The 22,346-nt window shown below is 54.7% G+C and overlaps 3 protein-coding genes and 1 long non-coding RNA gene across 9 annotated transcripts in view; 2 read left to right on the top strand and 2 right to left on the bottom strand.

Moving 5' to 3' along the window:
* Position 1: 1 nt before the first annotated feature.
* On the top strand, positions 2 to 8,557 carry TRIP10 (thyroid hormone receptor interactor 10). 4 transcript variants are annotated; one of them, XM_036890641.2, is made up of 15 exons: positions 2 to 150; positions 1,308 to 1,423; positions 1,508 to 1,564; positions 2,412 to 2,559; positions 2,631 to 2,693; positions 2,904 to 3,008; positions 3,095 to 3,223; positions 3,755 to 3,901; positions 4,008 to 4,202; positions 5,252 to 5,419; positions 5,696 to 5,805; positions 7,356 to 7,488; positions 7,685 to 7,827; positions 7,904 to 8,025; positions 8,146 to 8,557. In XM_036890641.2, the coding sequence occupies exons 1-15, from the start codon at positions 127 to 129 to the stop codon at positions 8,292 to 8,294; spliced, it is 1,809 nt and encodes a 602-aa protein (XP_036746536.1). In that variant the 5' UTR covers positions 2 to 126; the 3' UTR covers positions 8,295 to 8,557. The 4 variants fall into 4 exon arrangements, with proteins under 4 accessions (XP_036746536.1, XP_036746535.1, XP_036746538.1 ...); XM_036890640.2 differs by having other exon boundaries at positions 3,755 to 3,919; XM_036890643.2 differs by lacking the exon at positions 5,252 to 5,419.
* A 2,481-nt stretch (positions 8,558 to 11,038) lies between these two features.
* On the bottom strand, positions 11,039 to 11,676 carry SH2D3A (SH2 domain containing 3A; the record flags this gene model as incomplete). Its single annotated transcript, XM_057489543.1, is given in 4 exon segments — positions 11,039 to 11,155; positions 11,257 to 11,281; positions 11,284 to 11,322; positions 11,325 to 11,676. Coding segments are annotated over 4 exon segments (438 nt in total), but the record flags the coding sequence as incomplete, so codon positions are not given.
* Positions 11,677 to 12,515: 839 nt separating this feature from the next.
* On the bottom strand, positions 12,516 to 19,212 carry LOC118915165 (uncharacterized). Its single transcript, XR_008992994.1, has 3 exons — positions 19,031 to 19,212; positions 14,608 to 14,742; positions 12,516 to 13,550 (listed from the first exon to the last, which is right to left on the bottom strand). It is a non-coding gene; the product is annotated as an uncharacterized LOC118915165 (long non-coding RNA).
* Positions 19,213 to 21,341: 2,129 nt separating this feature from the next.
* The window catches only part of VAV1 (vav guanine nucleotide exchange factor 1), a 41,588-nt gene continuing 40,583 nt past the window's right edge, over positions 21,342 to 22,346 (top strand). Inside the window, exon 1 of one of the 3 annotated variants that reach the window (XR_008992993.1) lies at positions 21,342 to 21,875. Coding sequence is in view for 2 of the 3 variants with exons in the window: in XM_057489727.1 (XP_057345710.1) it covers positions 21,672 to 21,875 (204 nt within the window). In the remaining variant the exon portion in view is untranslated. The remainder of the gene's footprint in view (positions 21,876 to 22,346) is intronic. The other 2 variants (XM_057489727.1, XM_057489726.1) reach the window with 2 other exon arrangements.

The raw sequence follows: 22,346 nt of genomic DNA, 5'->3' as shown, positions 1-22,346 counted from the left end.
CCTTCCCAGGAGTAGGCTGGGCCGCGGCGGGGCGGGGCCGGGCGCGCAGCCCTGGGCCGAGTCTCCCGGCGGCGGGCGGCGGGGGCCGGGTGCGGCGGCGGCGGCGGCGGCTTCGGCGGGAGCAGCATGGACTGGGGCACCGAGCTGTGGGTGAGTCCGCTCGGCCCGGCTCCAAGTTCCTTACTTCTTGGGATCCGGACTCCCCAGCCCCCTTTGCCCCAGCGGGACCTCCGCGGAAGCTCTGCGCCTCCCCCTCCTCCGACCCCTGGAGTCCCCCTCTCTCCGCTCTCTCTCGGAGTTTCCCAGGGCGTTTCAGGATGCCCGGGAGCGAAGAGCGACCTTGCGGGATCGGCGTAGGGAAACTGAGGCACGGCGCTTAGAGTGAGGAGGCAGAAGTCTTGGGACCAGGCCTGGGCGGCCGGGAGAGGTCACCTATTTTGAGCGCCCAGGCTGGGCCGGCGGCTTATCTTACGGCCCCTGGGTCCTTGCCCGCCGCCCGCCTGTCCGGCTGGGGCGGGGGAGGGGACCCTCTGGCCACTTTCAACCCCACGTGGGACATAGAAGTCCTGACCGCCCTTTAAGTCGCCTCTAATTAACACCTAGGGACTTGGGACACTCTGGGGGCGAAGGGGCTGCGAGGCTGGGCCCGCCCTAGGCACCGGGAGGGGCCGCCCCCAGACCGCCTCTAACCTCACCTCTGGAAGCCCCAGAAATTTCCCCCATCCTAGCGCGGATCTCTGACCCCTCCTCCTTCTGGGGCGGTGGCATCCCTGGGTTCCTGGGTGTAGCAGGGTAACTAGAACGCCCCCTCCACCCCCAACTCTGGGATTTATTTTGGAGGCGCAATGGAGTCCGTGGGGGTAACTGAGTCACCCATCGGGGAACCCCGGGAAGCATGGAGACCTAGGAAGCACGGTGCCTATCCCTGGCCTTTCTGGGCCCCTCAGACTGCAGGGAACCCTGCCCTCTGGCCTTGACTCACGCCGGGCCCGCCGGATTTTCCGGAATCTGGGGGGATTAGGGGAACCGGGAGAGGGGGAGTGGCCCTACCCCATTCCACACCCCTCTTGGTCTTTGGAATCGGGGACCCTGTCTGCCGTCTGGGGCCCCGCCTCTGTTCCCTGGCCCTTCCCGGGAAGGGGAGGGGGGTTCCGCCGGTTTCCTGCCTCCCCGGGCGCCGAGCCGGGGCGGGGCCGGGAAGCCCCTCCTCCTCCGAGCTCAGAGCCTGGAGGCTCTCCTGGCGCCGGGTCTGCAGGCTGTACGGGGTTCCGAGGTCCTGACCCCGGCCTCTCCTACCCCCTAACCAGGACCAGTTTGAGGTGCTTGAGAGGCATACGCAGTGGGGGCTGGACTTGTTGGACAGATACGTGAAGTTCGTGAAGGAGCGGACCGAGGTGGAGCAGGCTTATGCCAAGCAACTGCGGTGAGACCCGGGGTTGGGAGCCCCGGAGACTGGGAGACGGGGGAGGGCTGGGGGTGCTCAGCCTTCCTGCCTCTCTCTCTGTAGGAGCCTGGTGAAAAAATACCTGCCTAAGAGACCTGCCAAAGATGACCCTGAATCCAAGTAAGGATGGAGAGAAGATGCAGGGCCACATCTGGGGTGTGGGAGGTGTGGGCAGTGGGTCCCCCTTCCTCTCCCTCAGCGGGGCTTCCCAAGCAGGTCCCTGACCTCTCGCCTCACTTCCCACCTAGAGGTAAGAGCATGCCTGCGGGATCTAGATTACCAGGGATCCTCAACCCATTACTTCCTAGCCTCTGGGCTTCCACTTTCCTTGCCTACTAAACGGGTGAGGCTCCAGCAGTTATTAAATGAGTGACTCTGGGCAAGTGACTCCCGTTTTGTGCCTCTGTTTACCTCATCTGTGAAATGGGGACGGTGAGGACCCTGTGGGGCTCAGATGAGGATTAACTAAGATGATGTGTTAAAACAGTTAATGTCCCACGAGCATTTCACTTTATTCTAGATCCAGAGTTCCAGAATCCAAAAAAGCTCTAGAAACCAAGCTTTTTTTCTTTTAACTGGTTAACTTGTTTGGCAGCAACCTCTGACCTGCATTGACTGGCTGTTAATTACGGTTTTGGTTTTTAATCTCACTTAGTATGACTGTTAATACCTCTTATTGCAAATATACTTATGGCGTTTATTCCAGGAAGCTGTCCTGGACCCCACTGGGGTGATGCCTGAAAGATGGTGTAAACACTGTATTCCCCTGTCGCAAACCCGAAAGATTCTGCATTCTGAAATACACCCAACTCAAGGGTCGGGGGCCGCGGATATGGACCAGAATTTATCATTGCTTCTGGGATGGGTGTTTTGGAGCTTACCTATCTCCATATGGAGGTGAGTTCCAGGGCTTCTGGCTCCTGGGGGGCCTGACCCCGGCTGCCTGCCTCCCCCGACTCTGCCCCAGGTTCAGCCAGCAACAGGCCTTCATGCAGATTCTCCAAGAGGTGAATGATTTTGCTGGCCAGCGGGAGCTCGTGGCCGAGAACCTCAGCGTCCGTGTGTGTCTTGAGCTGGCCAAGTACTCGCAGGAGATGAAACAGGAGCGGAAGATGGTGAGCAGTCCCTTCTCCGGGTCTGCACCTGCCCCTGCCCCGGGCGAGCCTGACCGTGTCTCTTTCCACAGCACTTCCAAGAAGGCCGTCGGGCCCAACAGCAGCTGGAAAGTGGCTTCAAACAGCTGGAGAGTGTGAGTTAGTGGGTCTGGAGAAGGGGGCTCGTGAGGAGCAGGGTGAGGGTGGCTGACCCACCGCCGTGCTTGCTTTGTCTGGCCTGGATGCCCTCCCCACCATGGGTTTTTGTTTGCTGGGTGGCCTCCCACCAGGCCCTGAAACTTTGCTTTCCTGCCCCGTTCCTCGGGGAAGGTGCCCGCTTCATTCTGGTTGTGTCCCTGCCACAGAGTAAGCGTAAATTTGAACGGGACTGCCGGGAGGCTGAGAAGGCAGCGCAGACTGCTGAGCGGCTAGACCAGGATATCAACGCCACCAAGGCCGACGTGGAGAAGGTGCCTGTGGGGTTTGGGGCAGGCTCGGGGGTCCAAGTGGGATGAGGCCAGAACCTGGCAGCAGCCCTTGCCTCGATATTCTTCAGGCCAAGCAACAGGCCCACCTCCGAAGTCACATGGCAGAAGAGAGCAAAAATGAGTATGCTGCCCAACTGCAGCGCTTCAACCGAGACCAGGCGCACTTCTATTTTTCCCAGATGCCCCAGATATTTGATGTGAGTGCTCTAAGCCCCCAGCCTCACCTTCCTCGAAAACCCTAGTTAACCAACTCCTACACATTTGTCAAAACCGCAGATGTAATGTCCCATTCTCTAAACTGAAAGGGGCTTAGGAACATCCTTTAATCTGCCAGGCATGTCTTTCTTTCCTGTCAAGATTCCTGTTCACACTTATGAGACCCAGCTTTAACAACCCCTCTGCAAGGCCTTATATATCCCTTCTTCTCTTTTAGCCTCATACCCTGCTCTCTGTCTGGGACTGGCAGTGCTGGGTCTGCTCTTTCTTCAAAGCCCCGGCTCCTCTGTTACCTCTATTGAGCAGGGAGTGTCGGGGGTCCTTAAAGTCTCCTCTGAAATCATTCTGGCTACTCCCCACCCCACTGTCTCCTCCAACCACACTGGGCTGGAAGTCTCTGTTGCATTCATTTCGCCACCAGCCTGGAGGTGGGCTGGGGCCAGCGTGTCGCCCCATGGTGAATCACGCTGCTGCCAGCCCCTCCTTGAGTACCCCTGCCCCTGTCCCAGCAGAAGCTGCAGGACATGGATGAGCGCCGGGCCACCCACCTGGGGGCTGGGTACGGGCTCCTGTCAGAGGCCGAGCTGCAGGTGGTACCCATTGTTGCCAAGTGCTTGGAGGGCATGAAGGTTGCCGCGGATGCCGTGAATGCCAAGAATGTGGGTGCCTGGCCCCAGGCCAGTGGGCAGACGGGTGGGCAGCGGGAGGGCCCCCAAGGCTAGGCACCTTGTCTTGCCCCTGACTGCCCCCTGCCACCTCCTCCAGGACTCCCAGGTTTTAATTGAGCTGTACAAGTCAGGCTTTGCCCGCCCGGGCGACGTGGAATTCGAAGACTTCAGTGAGCCCATGAACCGTGCGCCCTCGGACAGCAGCCTGGGTACCCCCTCAGAGGGACGGGCCGAGCTCCGAGGCCCTGGCCGCACCCGTGCCAAGCGTTGGCCCTTTGGCAAGAAGAACAAGGTGGGGGCCGGGGCCCTTGGGTGGGGGTGTGTATGTGTGTGTGAGCTGGGACAGCAGGGCCCCCCCTGACTCAGCCCCAGCCTCTGGGACGCTGAGTCCCGGGCAGGAATTTTCCTCTTGGCTGCAGGCCCGGTCTGGAGGGAAGGAAGGCGGCTGGGCCATTGGCCTGGACGTCCCCCGAGGCTGAGGGTGGTGCAGGGAGGGGGCCTGTGGCGTCTGTCTGCTGCTTCTCAGGATGCTGGGGAACCTGCATATGAGGTTCAGGGTCAGGTGAGGCCTCGAGATGCCGGCCCCGGGGACGACCCCTGAGTCTCTCCATACCCTGGGTCTCTCCAACGGGCTGCCGACCCCAGGCTGTATTTTCTTGGGTGTTTAGCTTTCCATGTCAAGCACATATCTGGACATCCCCTAGTTTATACCTTTGACACCCCCTCCCTGAGTTTATACGTTTGATCCCCGTTTTATACTCTCCATCTGTGCTGACACATACTCAGACACCCCCTTCAGCTGATAGGTGCAACCTCCCATCTTAAACCCCACTGTAACCCTTGTGATATTTCATGCCTTTGACCCTTCTCTCAGCTTGCCCTTGACCTCTGTGGCCACATACCTGTCTGAGAACTTGATTCCCGCATGTCTCTCACTCCACCCTCTAGACTGTGAGCCCAGAAAGCTGGGTGGACAGAAACAGGCCTCCCTGCGTCCCAGGTCCCATGCTAGGTACTGGACGTAGGATGCAAGGGACGTGGGGATTGAGGGTGGATCGGGAGGGGTCCGGTCTTCTGGCTCACAGTCTAATGCCCTCCCTGCCACCTCCCAGATTTTTGTGTTGCTCTTTGCATGTGTTTTCTGTGTGTGTGATTGTGCATCTTGAGTTGTGGTTTTCTTACCGTTTTTTTTTTTCTTTTCTCCATTTTGTTTTTCCATTTTTCTTTATTGTGTCTGTCCGTCCATCCATCCATTCATCCATCCATCCATCCATCCATCCATCCATCCTTCTATCTTCCCACCCCTCCTGACCCATCCCCTCCCCTGGCCCCCATGGGTAGTTGCGCCTCCCACCCCTCTCCCCGCTGGGGGGCCCCCTGCCCTCGGCATTGCCTAATGGACCCCCATCCCCCCGCTCCGGCCTCGACCCCTTGGCCATACTGAGCGAGATCAGTAAGTCAGTCAAACCGCGGCTAGCATCCTTCCGCAGCCTTCGAGGCAGCCGTGGGGTAAGTGAGGCCTCTGGGGGAGGAGGAAGGGGCCGCCGTAGCCCGCCCCAGTGGCCGGGTGGCGGTACCCTGGGCTCGCTTCCTGCCGCTGGCTGGGCCCTCTCCTCCCACTGCCTGAACATGGACCTGCTTTGCTCTGTGCATGGCCTTGGCCCCCCCCACCCCCCGAGAACCTTGTGTGGGGAGGAAGGTGGAGTTGCTCTGTCTTAGGAGTGACTTAGAGCTTGAAAGCTCAGACCCCACGATCCTAATCTCAGTCCTCTTCCCACCTTGCAGACAGTGGTGACCGAGGATTTCAGCCACCTGCCCCCAGAGCAGCAGAGAAAGCGGCTTCAGCAGCAGCTGGAAGAACGTAATCGTGAATTACAGAAGGAGGTCGACCAGAGGTAAGATTTGGGGGAGACAGGCAGGGAACAAAGTAAAATAATAAATGAAATGGTACTCAAAGATCTCCTCCCTTACAAGCTCCAGGCCCCGATGGTATTATAGGTGATTTCTACCACACTTACAAGAAACAGAAACATGTGCTTTGCATCTTATACAAGCCATTTCAGCAAATGGAAAAAGCGTGAAAGCTGCCAATTTATTTAGGAGTACGGTGGAATCGCAATTCCCAGGTCATTTAGCAGGAATTCAAGAAATTATCATTACAGGCTCATTTTAATTCACTTATGATCTTAAATGTAAAATCTTAGCCAAACCAATTCAATGGTATATCTGAAAAATAATGTGTTATCGTGGGGATAGTTGTGTAACAGCCTGAATGTACTTAATGCCATTGAAACTGTGCACTTAACAGTGGTTTGAGTGGGAAATTTGATGGTATGTATATTTTACCATAATAAAAAAATAACTAAGAAAAAGATGTGAAAAAAACAACAACCCATGATCATTTGGGTGTTACTCCAGTAATGCAAAGATGGTTTGATATAAAAAAAAGTCTGTCCACCTCATTAATCATATTAATGGGCTAAAAGAAAAAAAAAAGAGCCCACATATGGATATCTATTTAATAACTCAAACACTTGAAATATTAGCAATAGAAAGTGTGCCAGATTGAAAAAAGAAAATCTTTACTCACTTCTTCCAAGCAACAAGATCTTTCCAGTCCTCTTACATAATAGAAATGACGTCTGCCACTTGTGGACAGGCCGCCAAATTACATTTTGCCATTTGCACAGAACCTCTTGTATAAAACTTTTACTGCCCAAGGCTTTTACTGGTGTAAAGTGCCATTTGGAACTTTATAGTTCCTGAGTTTTTACAGTGTGGGAATTAAGGGTGCATGCCCCGGAGTCAAGACAGACTGGCCTTGAATTGCAGCTTCTCACCTTGCCATACCTCTGTTTCCTTACCTGTGACATGGATCACGTATTAGGACTGGAAAGAAATGGAACCCAGGTTTGACTTATAACTAAAGTCTGTGTTTATTACCATTACTGCCTGTATGTATAGTCATAGGAAATAGGGACTGGGCCCTGATGATGATAATAGCACTTAACATTTATAGAGCACTTACTGTGTGCCAGGCAGTCTTACCAACCTTTTGCATGGATTCACTGGAATTCCCAAGTTTTCCTGAGACTCACTGTCTCGTTTAGTCCCCTATCTCTGATGCCTGCAACAGTGACGGGTGTGCAGCAGGCACTCTGTGTTTCTGAATAAATAAAGGCACTGTTCTCATCTTGACTGCCGCTCATGTGAGATGTGTATCATTATCCCCATTTTTAAGATTAGCCTACTGAGCCAAAAGTTCAGTAATTTAACCCAAACTCATGCAACTAGGAAATGCCACTGGGCCTCCAACCCTTAGTGGAGCTTCAGCCACTCTCTTACGTCTCTTACATTGCCATTTGCTTCTCGAGGCAAAGCCGAGATTTTTTTGCTTGTTAAATCACATGGGACTGTTCTTTCTCTTCTGTCCGTCTTGTCCTAGGGAAGCCCTGAAGAAAATGAAGGATGTATATGAGAAGACACCCCAAATGGGGGACCCCACTAGCCTGGAGCCCCAGATCACAGAAACCCTGAACAACATTGAACGGCTGAAGTTGGAAGTGCAGAAGTATGAGGTCAGGGCAGACCCTGGGGAGGGGCGGGGGCCCTGGGCCTGGCTGAGTCACTGCCTGGTGGGGGGTGGGAGGGTGCCCCAGCTGTTTCTCATCACAGCCTTGGGTGTGCATGGGTGATCTCAGGAAACCTCCGGGCCTGGAGCGGGCCAACTCCGGAGCGTTGCCACGGGACTCACCGTGCGGTCCCTCTTCTCAGGCTTGGCTGGCAGAAGCCGAGAGCCGCGTCCTGAGCAACCGGGGTGACAGCCTGGGCCGGCATAGCAGGCCTCCGGATCCCCCATCCAGTGCCCCGCCAGACAGCAGCAGCAGCAATAGCGGGTCTCAGGATAACAAGGAGAGGTGAGTGGGGAGGTCAGTGTGGGCCTGGCCCGGGACCACAAGGCCTGCCCTCAGCTGCTTTGCTCTCCCCAACCAGCTCTGAAGGGCCTCCCTCAGAGGAGGGTCAGGAGGCCCCCATCTACACGGAGTTTGATGAGGATTTTGAAGAGGAACCCGCATCCCCCATAGGCCACTGCGTAGCCATCTACCACTTTGAAGGTGAGCACAGCTCGGGGGGCCCCATCAGCTGCCGTGGTGGTAACAGGGGGAGTTGTGTCTGTCGAGGCTCTGCCTGAATTCACAAAAGCAGAGCTGAGCCCACCACCGCCCCCATAACAGGGTCCAGCGAGGGCACCATCTCCATGGCCGAGGGCGAGGACCTTAGTCTCATGGAGGAGGACAAAGGTGACGGCTGGACCCGGGTCAGGCGGAAACAGGGAGGTGAGGGTTACGTGCCCACCTCCTACCTCCGTGTCACGCTCAACTGAACCCAGCCAGAGACGGGAAGAGGGGGGCTGTCGGCTGCTGCTTCTGGGCCACGGGGGGCCCCAGGACCTACGCACTTTATTTCTGCCCCCGCGGCTTCGGCTGAGACCTGTGTAACCTGCTGCCCCCACCCCCCAACTCCTCCCTCCAAATGGACCCGCTGTGCCTTCCACCATTGATGTACATACTCATGTTTCAAATCTTTTCTTCCTGCCATTCGGCTAGGGCCATTTCGTTTTATATATATAAAAAATTATATAAAGCTCTTGGAGCCTGTGCCTTATTAGATTTAGGTGCTACGGGTGGAAAAGCAAACACTCCCGTGACTCCAGTATGAGAAGAGCACCAAACGCCCCATCTGTGTTCATTACAGCTTTACTGAGAACAGGTAGCATTGATTGAGCGCCTGCTGTGCACCAGGCATTCGTTTTCCACCCATGATCTCGTTTAAGCGTTGAGCTTTAATCCCCACGCCAACCTCTAGAAAATACCATCTCGCTTTTTATGTTGAAAGCAGGCACAGAGAGGTCAAGAAGTCAAATAGCCTCCAGAAGGCATGTGACCTCTGGCCTCTTATAGGTCTGCAGTCGCGCTTACCACTCACAGCCTCCTGTTCACCATTTGGGGGCTATATGTGAGTGGGTGGGACATGGGAGATGGCATCTTGGCCTCCAGACACTTGGGTCTTCTAGGGTGCAGGGAGAGGAGGCTGCCCCCCATCCCAGGACCTGTGTAGATATTTAGGGGGCAGGCTTAGTTCTTGCAAACCTGGCCCCCTTCTGTGAAGCAGGATGAGGGTCTCCACGCAAATGGCAACCTGGGGCAACTTCTTGGTTTCCGTCCAGGGTTCTCCCAAAGCCTGGGTGTCCCAGTGTGAAGAAGGGGGTCTGTGCTTTCAGTTGTCAGGCTCCAGGCGCTGGGAAAGGATGCTGAGGACGCGCTGGAGCTTCTCCAGACGTGTGTACGGCGTGGACCACGTGGTCCCCCGCATCGGGGCTGCCCCAGAGCAGCCTCTGCATTCCGGAAGCCTGTGCCTCACCTCCGGGTTCTCCTGAATCCCGGGGGTGGGGCCAGGCGCGCTAGGAGTGGGGCTCAGGTGCTGGCCTTGCCCCTCCCCCTTCCTGCACCTGCCTTGTCCCCTGGGTACTTTGACCCTGAAGGGGCCTGGAGGGACACTGCCCCTGCCCGCTGGACAATTGGGGAGGGTTAATGGGGAGGAGGCGCCTGGGTCTCTGCAGGAGGTGGGTGTGGGTGGCTGAGGGGCTCTGCCAGGATGCGTGGGGGGCAGCTGTCCCAGGTGGGATCTGCGGGGGGGCCCTGCTTTAGGGGCGGTTCTTGGGGATGCAGCTGCCCTGCAAGGTAGACTTGGGGGGGGCTAGGCCCTGCTGGAGGTAGAGGACTGTTAAGGTCACTCGGCTGGAAGGACCCCGGGGGCAGATTCTCGAGTTGGGCTGGAGGTCTGGGGCCCCAGGACCAGGAGTGTGGCTGGGAACGCAGTGGGGGTACTGCTCTACCAGGCTGAGGACTGAGTCGTTTTGGAGGGAGCTGGGCGTTCTTGGGGGGCTCGAGCTCCTCGTGGGGGCAGAGTCAGAGTGGGACCCCGTGGGCGGGGTTCAGGGGCGGGGCTGACCCTTTGGGGTGGAGGGCACTGTTCCTGCTGGCGGGCTCGGGGTGTGAGCCCTTTGGGCGCAGGGCCGTCACAGTTTGGGTGAGACTCTGGGGGGCGTGGCGGGAGGCTCTGGTCTCCGGCCCGGTGAGAGCATGCGGGGACCCTCTAGTTAGGGCAGCCGAGTGCAGGAGGGGCGCTCACCTCTCAGGCGCGGGGGCCGCCGCCTGGTGGAAGTGGGGCGCGTCACGGGTCATGCGCCGCGCCGCGTGCCGGGTGCGCAGCAGCTGCTCTCAGCTCTCGTCTAGAGGCCCCGGCCGTTGCTCCTCTCCAGCAGGCGCACGGTGGGGGCCACGTGCGGCACTGCCACCTCGCCGGGGCCTGTGGCGGGGAGGGTCTGGCCCCGGTTCGGGGCACAGGGCGGGGCCTAGGGCGAGGAGGCTGGGGCTTGGGCCGAGGCGGGCCCCAGGGGCTTGGAGGGACCCAGGGGTTTGAGCCCAGGACAGTTGGACCGGGCTGAGGGCGGAGCCTAGGATACAATGGGGGCGGGGCCTCAGGATTGGGTCCTGGACCTAGACCGCGCGGGGGAGGGACCTGGGGCTGGATTAGGCTTCCGGCTGGTGTTGGTGCGGAACCCCAAGCGATGCCGCTCGCCAGTGTTCTCGCTCAGCGCCCGCGCCAGCGGCTTCAGCTCCTGCTCGAAGCCTCCGTGCGACTCCTTCGGAGCTTGGCGCCACGCGCGCGCCAACCCGGACACCTAGGGGAAGGGACCCGAGCATGCCTCCTCTGTCCTCTTCCCGCTCTCCTGCGCTCGGGCTGCCTCATTCCCACTCCCCGCGCACCTGGGGCACATGAGCAGGGCGCGCATGACCGCGGCCAGTACGGCAGATACCCCGCCGCCCTTGGCCGCAGCGCCAGCACGAGCGCCACCTCCACCAGGCCCCACAGGGCGGCCGCGCGCCCCGCCAGCGCCTCTGCTTGTGGAGGCGGAGCGCAAGGGTCTGGGGGCAGAGGGGAGGTCTGCAACGCGGGGGCGAGGGGGCCGAATGGGAGAGGCATTGCCCCTCTCCCCACCCTCCCTGGGGGGGATATGAATGGCGTGGGGGAGGTTTGGGGACCTCAGATTCTAGGTGGCTGGCTCACCTCTCCAGCAGTTCCAACCTCAAGCAGTGCCCGTGGGGAGGTGTGAGCAGCTCCAGGACAGAGGCGACCCACGGCACCACGCTGAGCCCTGGTCACTCCCAGGCGGCCCGTGGCCTGGAGGCAGGGTGGGTGGGGGCAAGTGGGTATGTGGGTGTGGGATGTGGCTGGGCTTTGCCCTGGCGTCCTGGAAAGGAGGGACCTGGTAGGTGACCTACCTGGCCACCAACAGCAGGTGGAGGCAGTGCTCCCAGGATGGTGCCCTAGAAACAGGCCTCTGAGGATTCGGGTTCCAGAGGCCGATTCTGGGGGCCCAGCAGGCAGGAAAGGGTGTCAAGGGGCCAGAAAGAGACCTCGGCCTGTGGTCTTGCAAAACGTCTGTCCTCCTCCTCATGGAACCCCCACCATGGGGGCCCCAGTTCTGGGCACCTGTGGCCAGTGGGTGCTCCCTTATGTTGGGGACCGTCCAGCACAAGTGAAGGTGTTCGAGCTGGCTTGATTGGCGCCTTGGCACGAAGCTGCCCATCCAAGACCCTGAGGCTGTCAGCAGTGGACCCCAGGGGAGCCGGGGTCTTCACCAGCACGGGGTCACTGCCCATCTGAAGCAGGGCAGATGTGGGCACAATGGAGACTTGTAGGGGTCAAACCAGAGGGGGTGAAGAAGGTACACAGAGAAGATAGCTGGGGGGTTGGGGGACTTCACTGGTTACCACGCTCCTAGTTCAGCCACTCTGGGCCAGTAACTGGGTCCCAGCCTAAGGTGGTGTGGCTTTGAACTCTGAACTTCACCAGCATAAATGCTACATGCTTACCACTGGGTTGAATATGAGCTTTCTTGGATACTTATGTTGCTTTGTGATTTCTGAGTACTACATTTTAAATGGGGATCTTTGCTTTGACCCCTCTGATTGAAGATGGTAAGCACTGACCCGACAAAACTAAAGTGGGAAATACATCATTCCAAATTCACAAGACTACAAAAGCGTCCAAGGAACAGAAGTTATCAAACTTCCAGTGATGTCTTTTGTTAATTTTGTGGCATGGCTACTTCCGAGGTCATTAGAACTTAAAACCACCCAGACTTTTGGGAGACTCTGCATTTATCAAGCATTTCAATAGACCCTGTTACAGAGGCTGAACACCTCATGGCTCCCAGCTCACTCTGAGCAGGGGCCAAGGTGCTCACAGTATCCAGAAAATGCCTGTGGATCTGAACCCCGGATCACTCTCTGACTTCTGAATTACTCTCACTGCTTCTGCTACACTTACCTTTTCTTGGGTTGAATGAACAGTTCAAATTCTTGTTCTGGCCCCAGGACCTTTGCACTGGGTATTTCTTCTGCCTGGGCCACTCTTAGCCCCAGTTATTCCCACTGGTACCTCCTTCACCTCTGTCAAACCTTTCTCCCTGGGGCCTTTCCTGACTACCGCTTAAAATTGAAATACACTTCCATACCCGTGCTCCCAATCTCTCCTACTCTGTTCTAGTTTTAATTTTCACCCAAAGCATACATGATGGGCATATTTTTGTTGTTCACAGTCCATCTTCCTCTAATAGGATGTTGTCTCACTCAGGCAGGGATTTTTGTGTTTCTTGTTCATGGATGTGTCTCAGCACTTAGTTACAGGGAGGGCTCTGGCTGAATGGGGGTAGATAGGGAGGCAGATGGGGCAGACAGGGCATGAGGCGGTGGCCTCTTTTCCTAGGATGCTCAGGGTCAGCTGCTGTGATTAACTTACATTGGATGACAAGCAGCCAGTTAAGAACAGATTAGGAAATGAGTTTTCCAATGGCAAGAACAGCAAGTGCCAAGGCCCTGAGGCAGGAACAGATTTGGAAGGTTCCAGCAACTGGAAGGAAGACCCTGTGACGAGTAAGAAAGGAATGTGGCAGGAATTATTAGAGAGGTCAGCCATGGTCAGAACACATAAGATTTCATGGATTATAGTAAACCCACCTTTTAAAAAGCACCTACAAAGTTCCTGTGTATTTTTTCACCACCATGAAAACTTTAAAAGCATTATCATCCCCATTTTCCGAAAGGTTAAGTCTCCTGCACGAGATCGATCAAGCAGTAAGTGGCAATCCCTGAGTCATGTGCTGCCCTTGTAGACCCTCACCTGGTCCACAGTGGTCTGTTAAACTGCCCCATATGTCCCAAGCCTGCAGTGACTGTCATTTGGCTTCCTCAGCCTTTTGGGGATGGAGGACAAGGGGTGGGGGGTTAGGCCTGAGCCCAGATTAGCAGTTAATTGTGATTCCATGAATCTCCACCCGAGAAAAACCACCCTAGAGACTGGGTAGTTTTGCACCACACTATTCCCCCGTTTCCTATGGATGCACCTCTGGACTACATTTCCCAGGCTCCCTTGCGGTCGAGTCATCACATGATAGGATCTGGTCAATAGGATGAGGGTAGGAGGACTGTGGGAAACGGCCAGACGCGGACCACGAGACCCTCCTGCACGGTCCTACAGGTTCTGTCTTCTGTCGCTGACATTCTCCAAAACCCTGGGGGAAAGTGGAGCCACAAGATGGAAAGGGCTTGGGTCCTGATTTCTGGAGCTCTGCATCCCCATTCCTCAACCACCTTGGATGGTGACTTGAATAAGCCCATAAATATTTATTGTGCTTAGCTGGCGACATCTTGGGACTCACTGTTACAGCCACTAGCCAACACTGACTAATGTGACTTCCAACCTGGGGAAATGCACTGGGCTTGTGATTCAAATGTGACTTCAAGAAATGCCATTAACTGGATATTTCCAAAAACACTGTGGCTCCTTTATAAAAATTTTTAAGCAGTCACGCCAGCCATGGTGTTAAAACAGGGGTCCTGACACCAGAGAGAAGTAAAGCAGAGCTGGCGATGGGGACTGGGGACTGAACAATGCACACAGTGGACACACGTATACCCCTTACTGCATTCTGGGCACTGTTTCAGGTATAAAACATATGAACACATTGAATCCTTTACCAAAATTAAGCACTAGGTAGCATTATTCCCATTTTAAAGATGGTGAAACTGAGGCCCATGAAGGTCAAATACCTTAACAAGACCACACAGAATGTATGTGGTAGAGCTGGGATTTGAACCCAGAATATCTTTGTCCAGGGTGAAGGATTTTAAGCACTAAGCTATACTGCCTCTCATGATTTGGCTGGACGCTGAGGGCCACAGGACTCCTAATGTGACCAATGAGTTGGAGACGAGGGAGTAAGCCTTGGATTGAGAGGGAGATGCCAAAAGGGAATGGGGCCCCCATGGCCACAGGTGCCTGGGACCCAGAGGGAGAGACAGGCAGAACCATGGGGTGATTTGGTGGGGGTGGGGCTTTAGGACCTTCTTATTCTTATCACCATCCTCAACACTCAACAAAAAAAGTGATCATTGAAATATAAAGAGTGATATTCCATGAGCTTCAAAACAGTCCCCAGGCCTCCAGCCACCCCTTCCAACAGACCCTGACCCTAAGTCCCTCATCCAAGACTCAGGAGTCCCCAGCAGGTCAGGGGCAGAAAAGGCTCCCATCAGACGGTGGGGATGCTCAGCAGGATGCAGAGGTACCTGGTGGGACAGGGGACCGTGGTACCAGGGTTGGCTGGCAAAGTCCTCTCCATCTTGTGACTCATGGACCTCTTGGAGGCAGAGAGTGCAGGGTCTGAGCTCTGTGTGCTGTCAACAGGCCTCACTCTTCTAGATCTGCAAAATGGGAATAGTTATTGCTTGATAAGCTTCTTGAGTGGCTGGGTCGGCCTTTCCATGTTCCTCTTGGTTTCGTAGACAGCAACCCACGTCCCATCAAGTCTTCAAATGCACCTCTTCCTCTGTGTGTGTGTGTGTGTATATATATATATATATACACACACACACATGCATACAGATGTGTTTTATATTCTAACAAAATATATGTTATATTCTAAATTAAACAAGTTAGTCAGATTTTATAAATATTTATCTAATATTATCTATATATATATATGCCAGGTTTTATATGTTTTTATATTTATATGTATATGTTTTATATGTATATGTGTGTTTACATATATATATGAAATCTGGCAATGAGTGACTTTAATTTAGGATTGGGCAGCATTGTGTGGGATCATGGATTCACTGGGATTCTTGAAAAAGCAGAAGACCCGTGCACTGCTACCAAATGTAGCTGCAGTTTCTATGCAGATGACATACGCTATATTTTCTAGAAGTTTCATTAACTAATTTACTCAAACCAATATTTATGGGGCACCCACCATGTGCCAGGCACTGTTTTGGGCACAAAACAGACCACAACTCCTACCTTCCAGGGAGATGCTGTGCTAAAGACAGAAGTTAAGAAAACAAATATGTAGATAGATCAGAAAGAGCTAAGGGGAAAAATAAACCCAGGGATGGGATGTGAAAATTCAAGGGGTGGAGTTAAGATTTTCCATAGAGCGGCTCGGGAAGGTCTCAGACAGTCATGACGGGAAGGATTTTGATTTTGAGGGAGAGAGCCAGGTGGCTCTCAAGGTGAAAGAACCTTCCAGGAAGGAGGGAATTTCATTTACTAATGTCCACAGCTTCTTAGCAATGTATGTACATACCCAGGATCCTCAGGATGTAAGAAAATCTAACCCATACATGGTTTTCCAATGTAACGGCATTTTAAGGACGTGAAAAGATTACATTTTTTGTAGAACTGTCAGCAAACAGCAGTTTTGTATTTATACATTGTTATATTTTGGAGCTGTTACACTTCATTATTATTGCCCTTGAATTGGGTCTCGGACACTTTGGGGCTCCCTTGATCATCTGGGTCTCAGTGTTGGGTGGAGAAACCCGTCCTGGATGGGAGGGAAGCCAGGGTCTCCTTCTCCCTGCCCCCGAGCCCCACCGGCTTCTGGGCCTAGCAGGAAATAGCAGCAGGATTCTTCTGTCCTGAGTCAGCCGGCTGAGGGCCTGCAAGGGGCAGGACGTTCCCAGACAGGCCCTCGGTGGCTTTAGGGGCAGGGAGCTGGCCCCAGGCGCTGCATACCTGAAGGCCAGGTGTGTCTGGGGATGCCTGCACACTTCCTGTTTGTCAGCTGGGCCAGGCCAGGCCTCTGTCTTAGGAGTCCCCCCCCCACCCCACATTCCTTTGTCTGAGGCCACTGACAAGGTTATGTGACAAGGCTTTGGTTCCTTTAGTGGGGTGGAGAGGGGTGAGCTCAGAGTGGGGGCTGCTCAGGGTGCGTACAGGTCAGACACAGGCCAGCTAAATCATGCTCCTGCCTGGTGCCCTTTGGAAGGATTTCTGGATATTTGGACAGGGGCAGGAGGGAGGGGACAATATCCGGAGAGGGGTGGGGTAGGGGCAGGCAGGGGGAAAGGAAGGAGGGGATTATTGGTGCTCTGTACACCATATACACGTGCAGACATATGCAGGGGTGGGGGGCAGCCACCCACACACAGACATTGAGTGCCTCATGGGCACAGAGCGACTGACATTGAGCAAACTGGTTGAGCATTTACCGTGTGCCAGGCCCCGTTCTAGACCCCGGAGGCGTGGAGGTAGGGTGATTCATGAGACCAAGGCCCTGCTCTGCGCTGGTCTGGTGGGCACACAGGGAATGAAGAAGGTCATGTCTAAGGGTAATCAGTGAAGGTGATAATACAGGTGGGTGTGATAAAGGAAGGCTGCAGGGGACAGGCTACTTGAAATAGGCTGTCCCACCAGGGGACATTGGAGCTGAGATATCAGTAAAGGGAAGGAGACAGTTATAGAAACACTTGAAGAGAGAGCAGTGCAGGTAGGTGGTGGGTGCGGTGGTGGGTGCGGGTGGGTGGGTGTGGGTGGGCCCAGCAAGTGCAAAGGCCTGGAGGGTGAAACAGGGAGCTTGTTTTTCACATTTCACATCATTAAGAGGCCGGTGTGGGTGGAATGCAGTGAGCAGAAGCTAAGTGGAGAGCGGTGGGGTGGGCAGCGCTGAGACCATGCCGAACTCAGGGCGGTGGGGCAGTTTTTCATCTCAGTGGGATGGCATGGGATCCACAGAAGGGTTTTTTTTTGCATATTAAAATTAGATATATATTTTGCTATCCAGTTAGCAAATATTTTGGGGTGTATGGTTCTTAAAAATTTTTTTATTTTGCTATAATTAACTTACAGTTACATGAACAACATTATGGTTACTAGACTTCCCCTATTATCAAGTCCCCCCCACATGCCCCATTACAGTCACTGTCCATCAGCATAGTAAGAGGCTATAGAGTCACTACTCGTCTTCTCTGTGTTATACTGCCTTCCCTGTGTCCCCACCACCACATTATATGTGCTAATCGTAATGCCCCCTTTTCCCCCTTATCCCTCCCTCCCCACCCACCCTCCCGAGTCCCTTTCCCTTTGGTAACTGTCAGTCCATTCTTGGGTTCTGTGAGTCTGCTGCTGTTTTTGTTCCTTCAGTTTTTGCTTTGTTCTTATGCTCCACATATGAGTGAAATCATTTGGTACTTGTCTTTCTCCGCCTGCCTTATTTCACTGAGCATAATACCCTCTAGCTCCATCCATGTTGTTGTAAATGGTAGGATTTGTTTTCTTCTTATGGCTGAATAATATTCCATTGTGTATATGTACCACATCTTCTTTATCCATTCATCTACTGATGGACACTTAGGTTGCTTCCAATTCTTGGCTATTGTAAATAGTGCTGCAATAAACACAGGGGTGCATCTGTCTTTTTCAAACTGGGCTGCTGCATTCTTAGGGTAAATTCCTAGGAGTGGAACTCCTGGGTCAAATGGTATTTCTATTTTGAGTTTTTTGAAGAACCTCCATACTGCTTTCCACAATGGTTGAACTATTTTACATTCCCACCAGCAGTGTAGGAGGGTTCCCCTTTCTCTGCATCCTCACCAACATTTGTTGTTGTTTGTCTTTTGGATGGTGGACGTCCGTTGTTTGTCTTTTGGATGCTGGCCATCCAACTGGTGTGAGGTGATGTATCATTGTGGTTTTAATTTGCATTTCTCTGATGATTAGGGATGTGGAGGATCTTTTCACGTGCCTGTTATCCTTCTGGATTTATTCTTTGGAGAACTGTCTGTTCAGATCCTCTGCCCATTTTTTAATTGGCTTATTTGCTTTTTGTTTGATGATGTGTGTGAGCTCTTTATATAATTTGGATTTCAACCCCTTATCGGATCTGTCATTTATGAATATATTCTCCCATACTGTAGGATGCCTGTTTGTTCTACTGATGGTGTCCTTTGCTGCACAGAAGCTTTTTAGTTTGATATAGTCCCACTTGTTAATTTTTGCTTTTATTTCCCTTGCCTGGGGAGATATGTTCATGAAGAAATTGCTCATGTTTATATTCAAGAGATTTTTGCCAATTTTTTTTCTAAGAGTTTTATGGTTTCATGACTTACATTTAGTCTTTGATCCACTTTGAGTTTATGGGTTAGACAATAATCCAGTTTCATTCTCTTGCGTGTAGCTGTCCGGTTTTGCCAACACCAGCTGTTGAAGAGGCTGTCATTTCCCCATTGTATGTCCATGGCTCCTTTATCGTATATTAAATGACCATATATGCTTAGGTTTATATCAGGGCTCTTAGTCTGTTCCATTGGTCTATGGATCTGTTCTTGTGCTAGTACCAAATAGTCTTGATTACTGTGGCTTTGTAGTAGAGCTTGAAATCAGGGAGCGTAATTCCCCCCGCTTATTCTTCCAAAGACGGGTTTTAAGTGAGGGAGGGATGCGATCTTGCTTGTGGTTTAAACAGATCGCTCAGGCAAAAATGGAAGCAGGGAGACTTTCCGCCTTGCACAGGAAAACACGTGTTAAAGGCACACGCCCAGGGAAGCCCAGGTAACATGGACACGGGAAACGCACAGCTCCCCAATCAGGCACCTGCGCGCGGATAGTCACCCCGATCCCCGCTGAGAACCGGTGGCCCCACCTGGAAAAGCGAGGACTCCCCACCCCAAGCATCCCCTGGTCCTGGATCTGCCCGGGGCCCTCACTCACCTGGTTCGGGACTCGCAGAGCTCCTAAGGTCGGCACCAGGTCGGAGCTTGAGGCTCTAAGGCTCTGCGCCCCTCCCTCCGGGCTCCATCTGGGTGCCGAGGTCGCGCGGCCCGCCTGATGGGAACAGAGCCCAGCCACCTGGCCCCGCCCCTGAAAGACCACGACCCCATAAGATCCCGCCCCTACCAGAACACCTCAGTCTCTCGCTCCGCCCCCTTAGAGCCCGTCCTCTCTCTAACCACTCCCTTTGGATTAACTTTCCCTCCCCGCAGACCACGCCCCCAGGGTCCCCTTCCAGCGAGCCCCACCCCTTTAGAAACGCCCTCCGCCGACTGGCCACGCCCACTACGCTCCCCGCCTCTTCTGGGTCCCGCCCCTCAGGTTGGCCCTAAGCACCCCCGCCCCCTAGGGTCGAGAGGGTGTGTCCCTCTCCTTTGCTCACGGGGTTCCGGGCGCGGCCGGGGAGGCCCCTACCGGCTCTCTCGCTGGGCGGGGGATGGCTGCGGCCGTGACGTAAGAGGGGTGTGCTTCCTTCAGACCGCCCCCCTGGGTTTCCCGGAAAGGAACCCAGTGGGTGTCGCGTCTTGTGGATAGCGATGCGGGAAAACACGACAGCCTCCCACAGTGACAGCACGGTGGGGATAACCTGGACTCTGGGGGGACACGAGGAGGGGGGACGTTCAAGTGGTTTCCCAGGTGGGAAGAGGGAAGTGAGGAGGGCTCCATCATAATGCTGGCGACAAGCATGAGAAAGGTGGGGGGACCTGGAACGAGGGAGGACGCTCTGGCCACGTTACTGAGGGCGCATGATCATTACTGAAAGCCGTCTCAGCGGCTAACATTTCTTGAGCGCATACTGTAATGCCAGGATTGTTCTGCTTGCTTGACCTGCCTCAATGCATTTCATTTTTACATAGAGCACCTCTCCGTGAGGTAGGTTGTATCCTATTTTCTTCACCCCCATTTTCCAGACGCAGAAATTGAGGCATAGGGACAGCTAAGCCGGTTGCCTAGGTTGACCCGGCTTTTGACTGGCCCAGTTGACATTCAAACCCGGAGCCCCGGAGCACCCTCCTGTCTGCCGCTGTCCCCTTTTCAGTCCCTCCATCGCTACTGGAATTCTAAACGGCGAAGCTTACTGTCGGGCATTTTACAGATGAGAACCTTGACGCATGGAGAGTCAAGGATGCTTGGGGATCAAAACTTCCAGGCTGGGCTTCCTCCCCTCCCCCCCAATAATGAGGATGAGACTCCGGGCTCCGGAGGGGCTGGGGGAATGTCTTCGCTTTGAGCCCCTCCCTCTTAGTTTGGTGGGTAGGGTATGTAGGTGTCTTGCGCCCCCTAGTGGTTAAGGAATTAAAAAGGGAAACCGGATGGCTACTGGCCGTCTCTGGACCTAGGAGGAGGGAAACCTGCACAGACAAGACGATTTCAGGTAGTGACGAGGGCTACCAAAATTGTACATGTTTGCTAAACAGATGGATTCATGAGTGACACTATGGAAGTCCATTAGGGGAGAGGTGGTGGTGGCCAGTGCTATGGAGATAAATGGATGTACTTGGGATACATGTCAGAGGCAGATCTGAAAGAGCTTTCAATCATTTATTCATTCGTGCATTCAACAAATATTTATGGCGGGGGTGGGGGAGTAACAGGGAACATAAGAGACTAATTTCTAAATAGACAATAAAGAAATAAGTATAGTAGAATATCAGGTTTGTCAGACAGTGGTCAGCGCTCTGTGCAGGGGAAGTCAAGTAGAGAATAATGGGGTGGGGAAAAGGCTGTGATTTGAAATGAGGAGGTGTGGGAAGACTTCCTGAGAAGGTGACATCGAGCAAAGATCTGTAGGAGGTGAGGGAGCTTGCCGCAAGGTTGGTGAATGCAGGGGGATGGTTTGTGCAAAGGCCCTGTGGCAGCTTTCTGGGGCAAGAGGTTGGGGTGGCCTGATGTGTGAGAGGAACAGTGCGGAGGCTCGTGTGGCTGGAGCAGGGTGAGCAAGGGGGAGAGTGAGAGAGGTCAGGTCAGGGGGAGGACAGGGACTTGTCACATAGAGCCTTGTGGGCTGCAGGGAGGGTTTGTACCCCTCTGAAGAATGGGCTGTAAGAAGAGGAGATATCATGACTTGCTCAGGTGCTCACAGGTGCCCTCTGCTGGGACGGAGGGGTGAGGACAGGAGCCTGGGAGCCAGGGCGGAGCAACCGGTGTTGGTCCAGGCTAGCCCTGGCAGGGCAGGACGAGGGTGGAGGCAGAGGAGGGAGGGGTGAGATGAGAAGGGGCGGATTCTGAGGATGTTTCAGAGGCGCTACTGCTCAGGGTTTGGATATGTAGGGAGGCAGCAGGCCTCAGGCCCAGTTAGCCTGACTTCCCCAGCACTCCCCTTGCCCAGGTGCGCAGCCTATTATGAATCGGTGGGGGAAAGAGAGGCTGGGTCCTGCATGGAAGGGGCTGGGCTGGCTGGGCTGGGCTGGGCAGCAGGTGCTCCCCCCGCCCCCCATGCTCCTCCTCCTCCACCCCCTCTCAGAGCGACAGTTACAGGCAAAGAAGAGGAAGTGGTAGCCAGCTAGCACAGGCGGCAGAGGGCGGGCGGCGGGCTGTAGAGGCCGCGAGGGTGTGCGGGCCCCCCGGGAAGGCCGCAGCCATGGAGCTGTGGCGACAGTGTACCCACTGGCTTATCCAGTGCCGGGTCCTGCCGCCCAGCCACCGTGTCACCTGGGATGGGGCCCAGGTGTGCGAGCTGGCGCAGGCCCTCCGGGATGGCGTCCTTCTGTGCCAGCTGCTCAACAACCTGCTGCCGCATGCCATCAACCTGCGTGAGGTCAACCTGCGCCCCCAGATGTCCCAGGTGAGCCTGCCACTGGCTGGCATGCCGGGGCGGGAGGTGGGGGGCGCCCTGGGCTGGCACTTCATCTCTGGGTCCACAGTGCGGAGGAGAGCGTTCTCCCCTCTGGGGCTGGCAGGCGGGTCTGGGACAGGGGATGTGGGTGGGGTGACACTTAGATTCTGGGGTGGCCTACTCAAAGCTAACAGGAATGGGTGAATAGGCTCTGGGTGAACCCACATCTAGGCGAACTGGCAAATCTGGGGTTAACGCTTCCAAGCTCCAGCCGACTCCGCTGGGGTTCAAGCTCCAAAACGAGACCTTGGTGGGGGGTTCTTGAACCCCTTGGGTGGCCGACTGGGTGCCTGAGGGTTTTGATTCCTTTGACTCCCGCCCCCCTAGATTCTGGCTGTGGGGGAGGGGCCTCCACTGACTTCTTCCCCCACATGTGCCTCCTCCTCCAGGGCCCGGGGCCCCTTCCTTCCCCTCACATCT

Source organism: Manis pentadactyla, chromosome 12, assembly GCF_030020395.1.
Source record: "Manis pentadactyla isolate mManPen7 chromosome 12, mManPen7.hap1, whole genome shotgun sequence".
NCBI classification, from domain to species: Eukaryota; Metazoa; Chordata; class Mammalia; order Pholidota; family Manidae; genus Manis; species Manis pentadactyla.
Note: the sequence above shows the minus strand (reverse complement) of the source record. Positions and strands in the feature narration are given on the sequence as shown.

What these genes read in the sequence shown, in the direction of transcription:
- TRIP10 (XM_036890640.2), top strand. Translation starts at nt 127, where the DNA reads ATGGACTGGGGCACCGAGCTGTGG. An exon ending in ACTGGGGCACCGAGCTGTGG is followed by an intron (nt 151 to 1,307) that starts GTGAGTCCGCTC and finishes CCCCCTAACCAG; the next exon opens with GACCAGTTTGAGGTGCTTGA. An exon ending in ATGTGGGTGCCTGGCCCCAG is followed by an intron (nt 3,920 to 4,007) that starts GCCAGTGGGCAG and finishes CACCTCCTCCAG; the next exon opens with GACTCCCAGGTTTTAATTGA.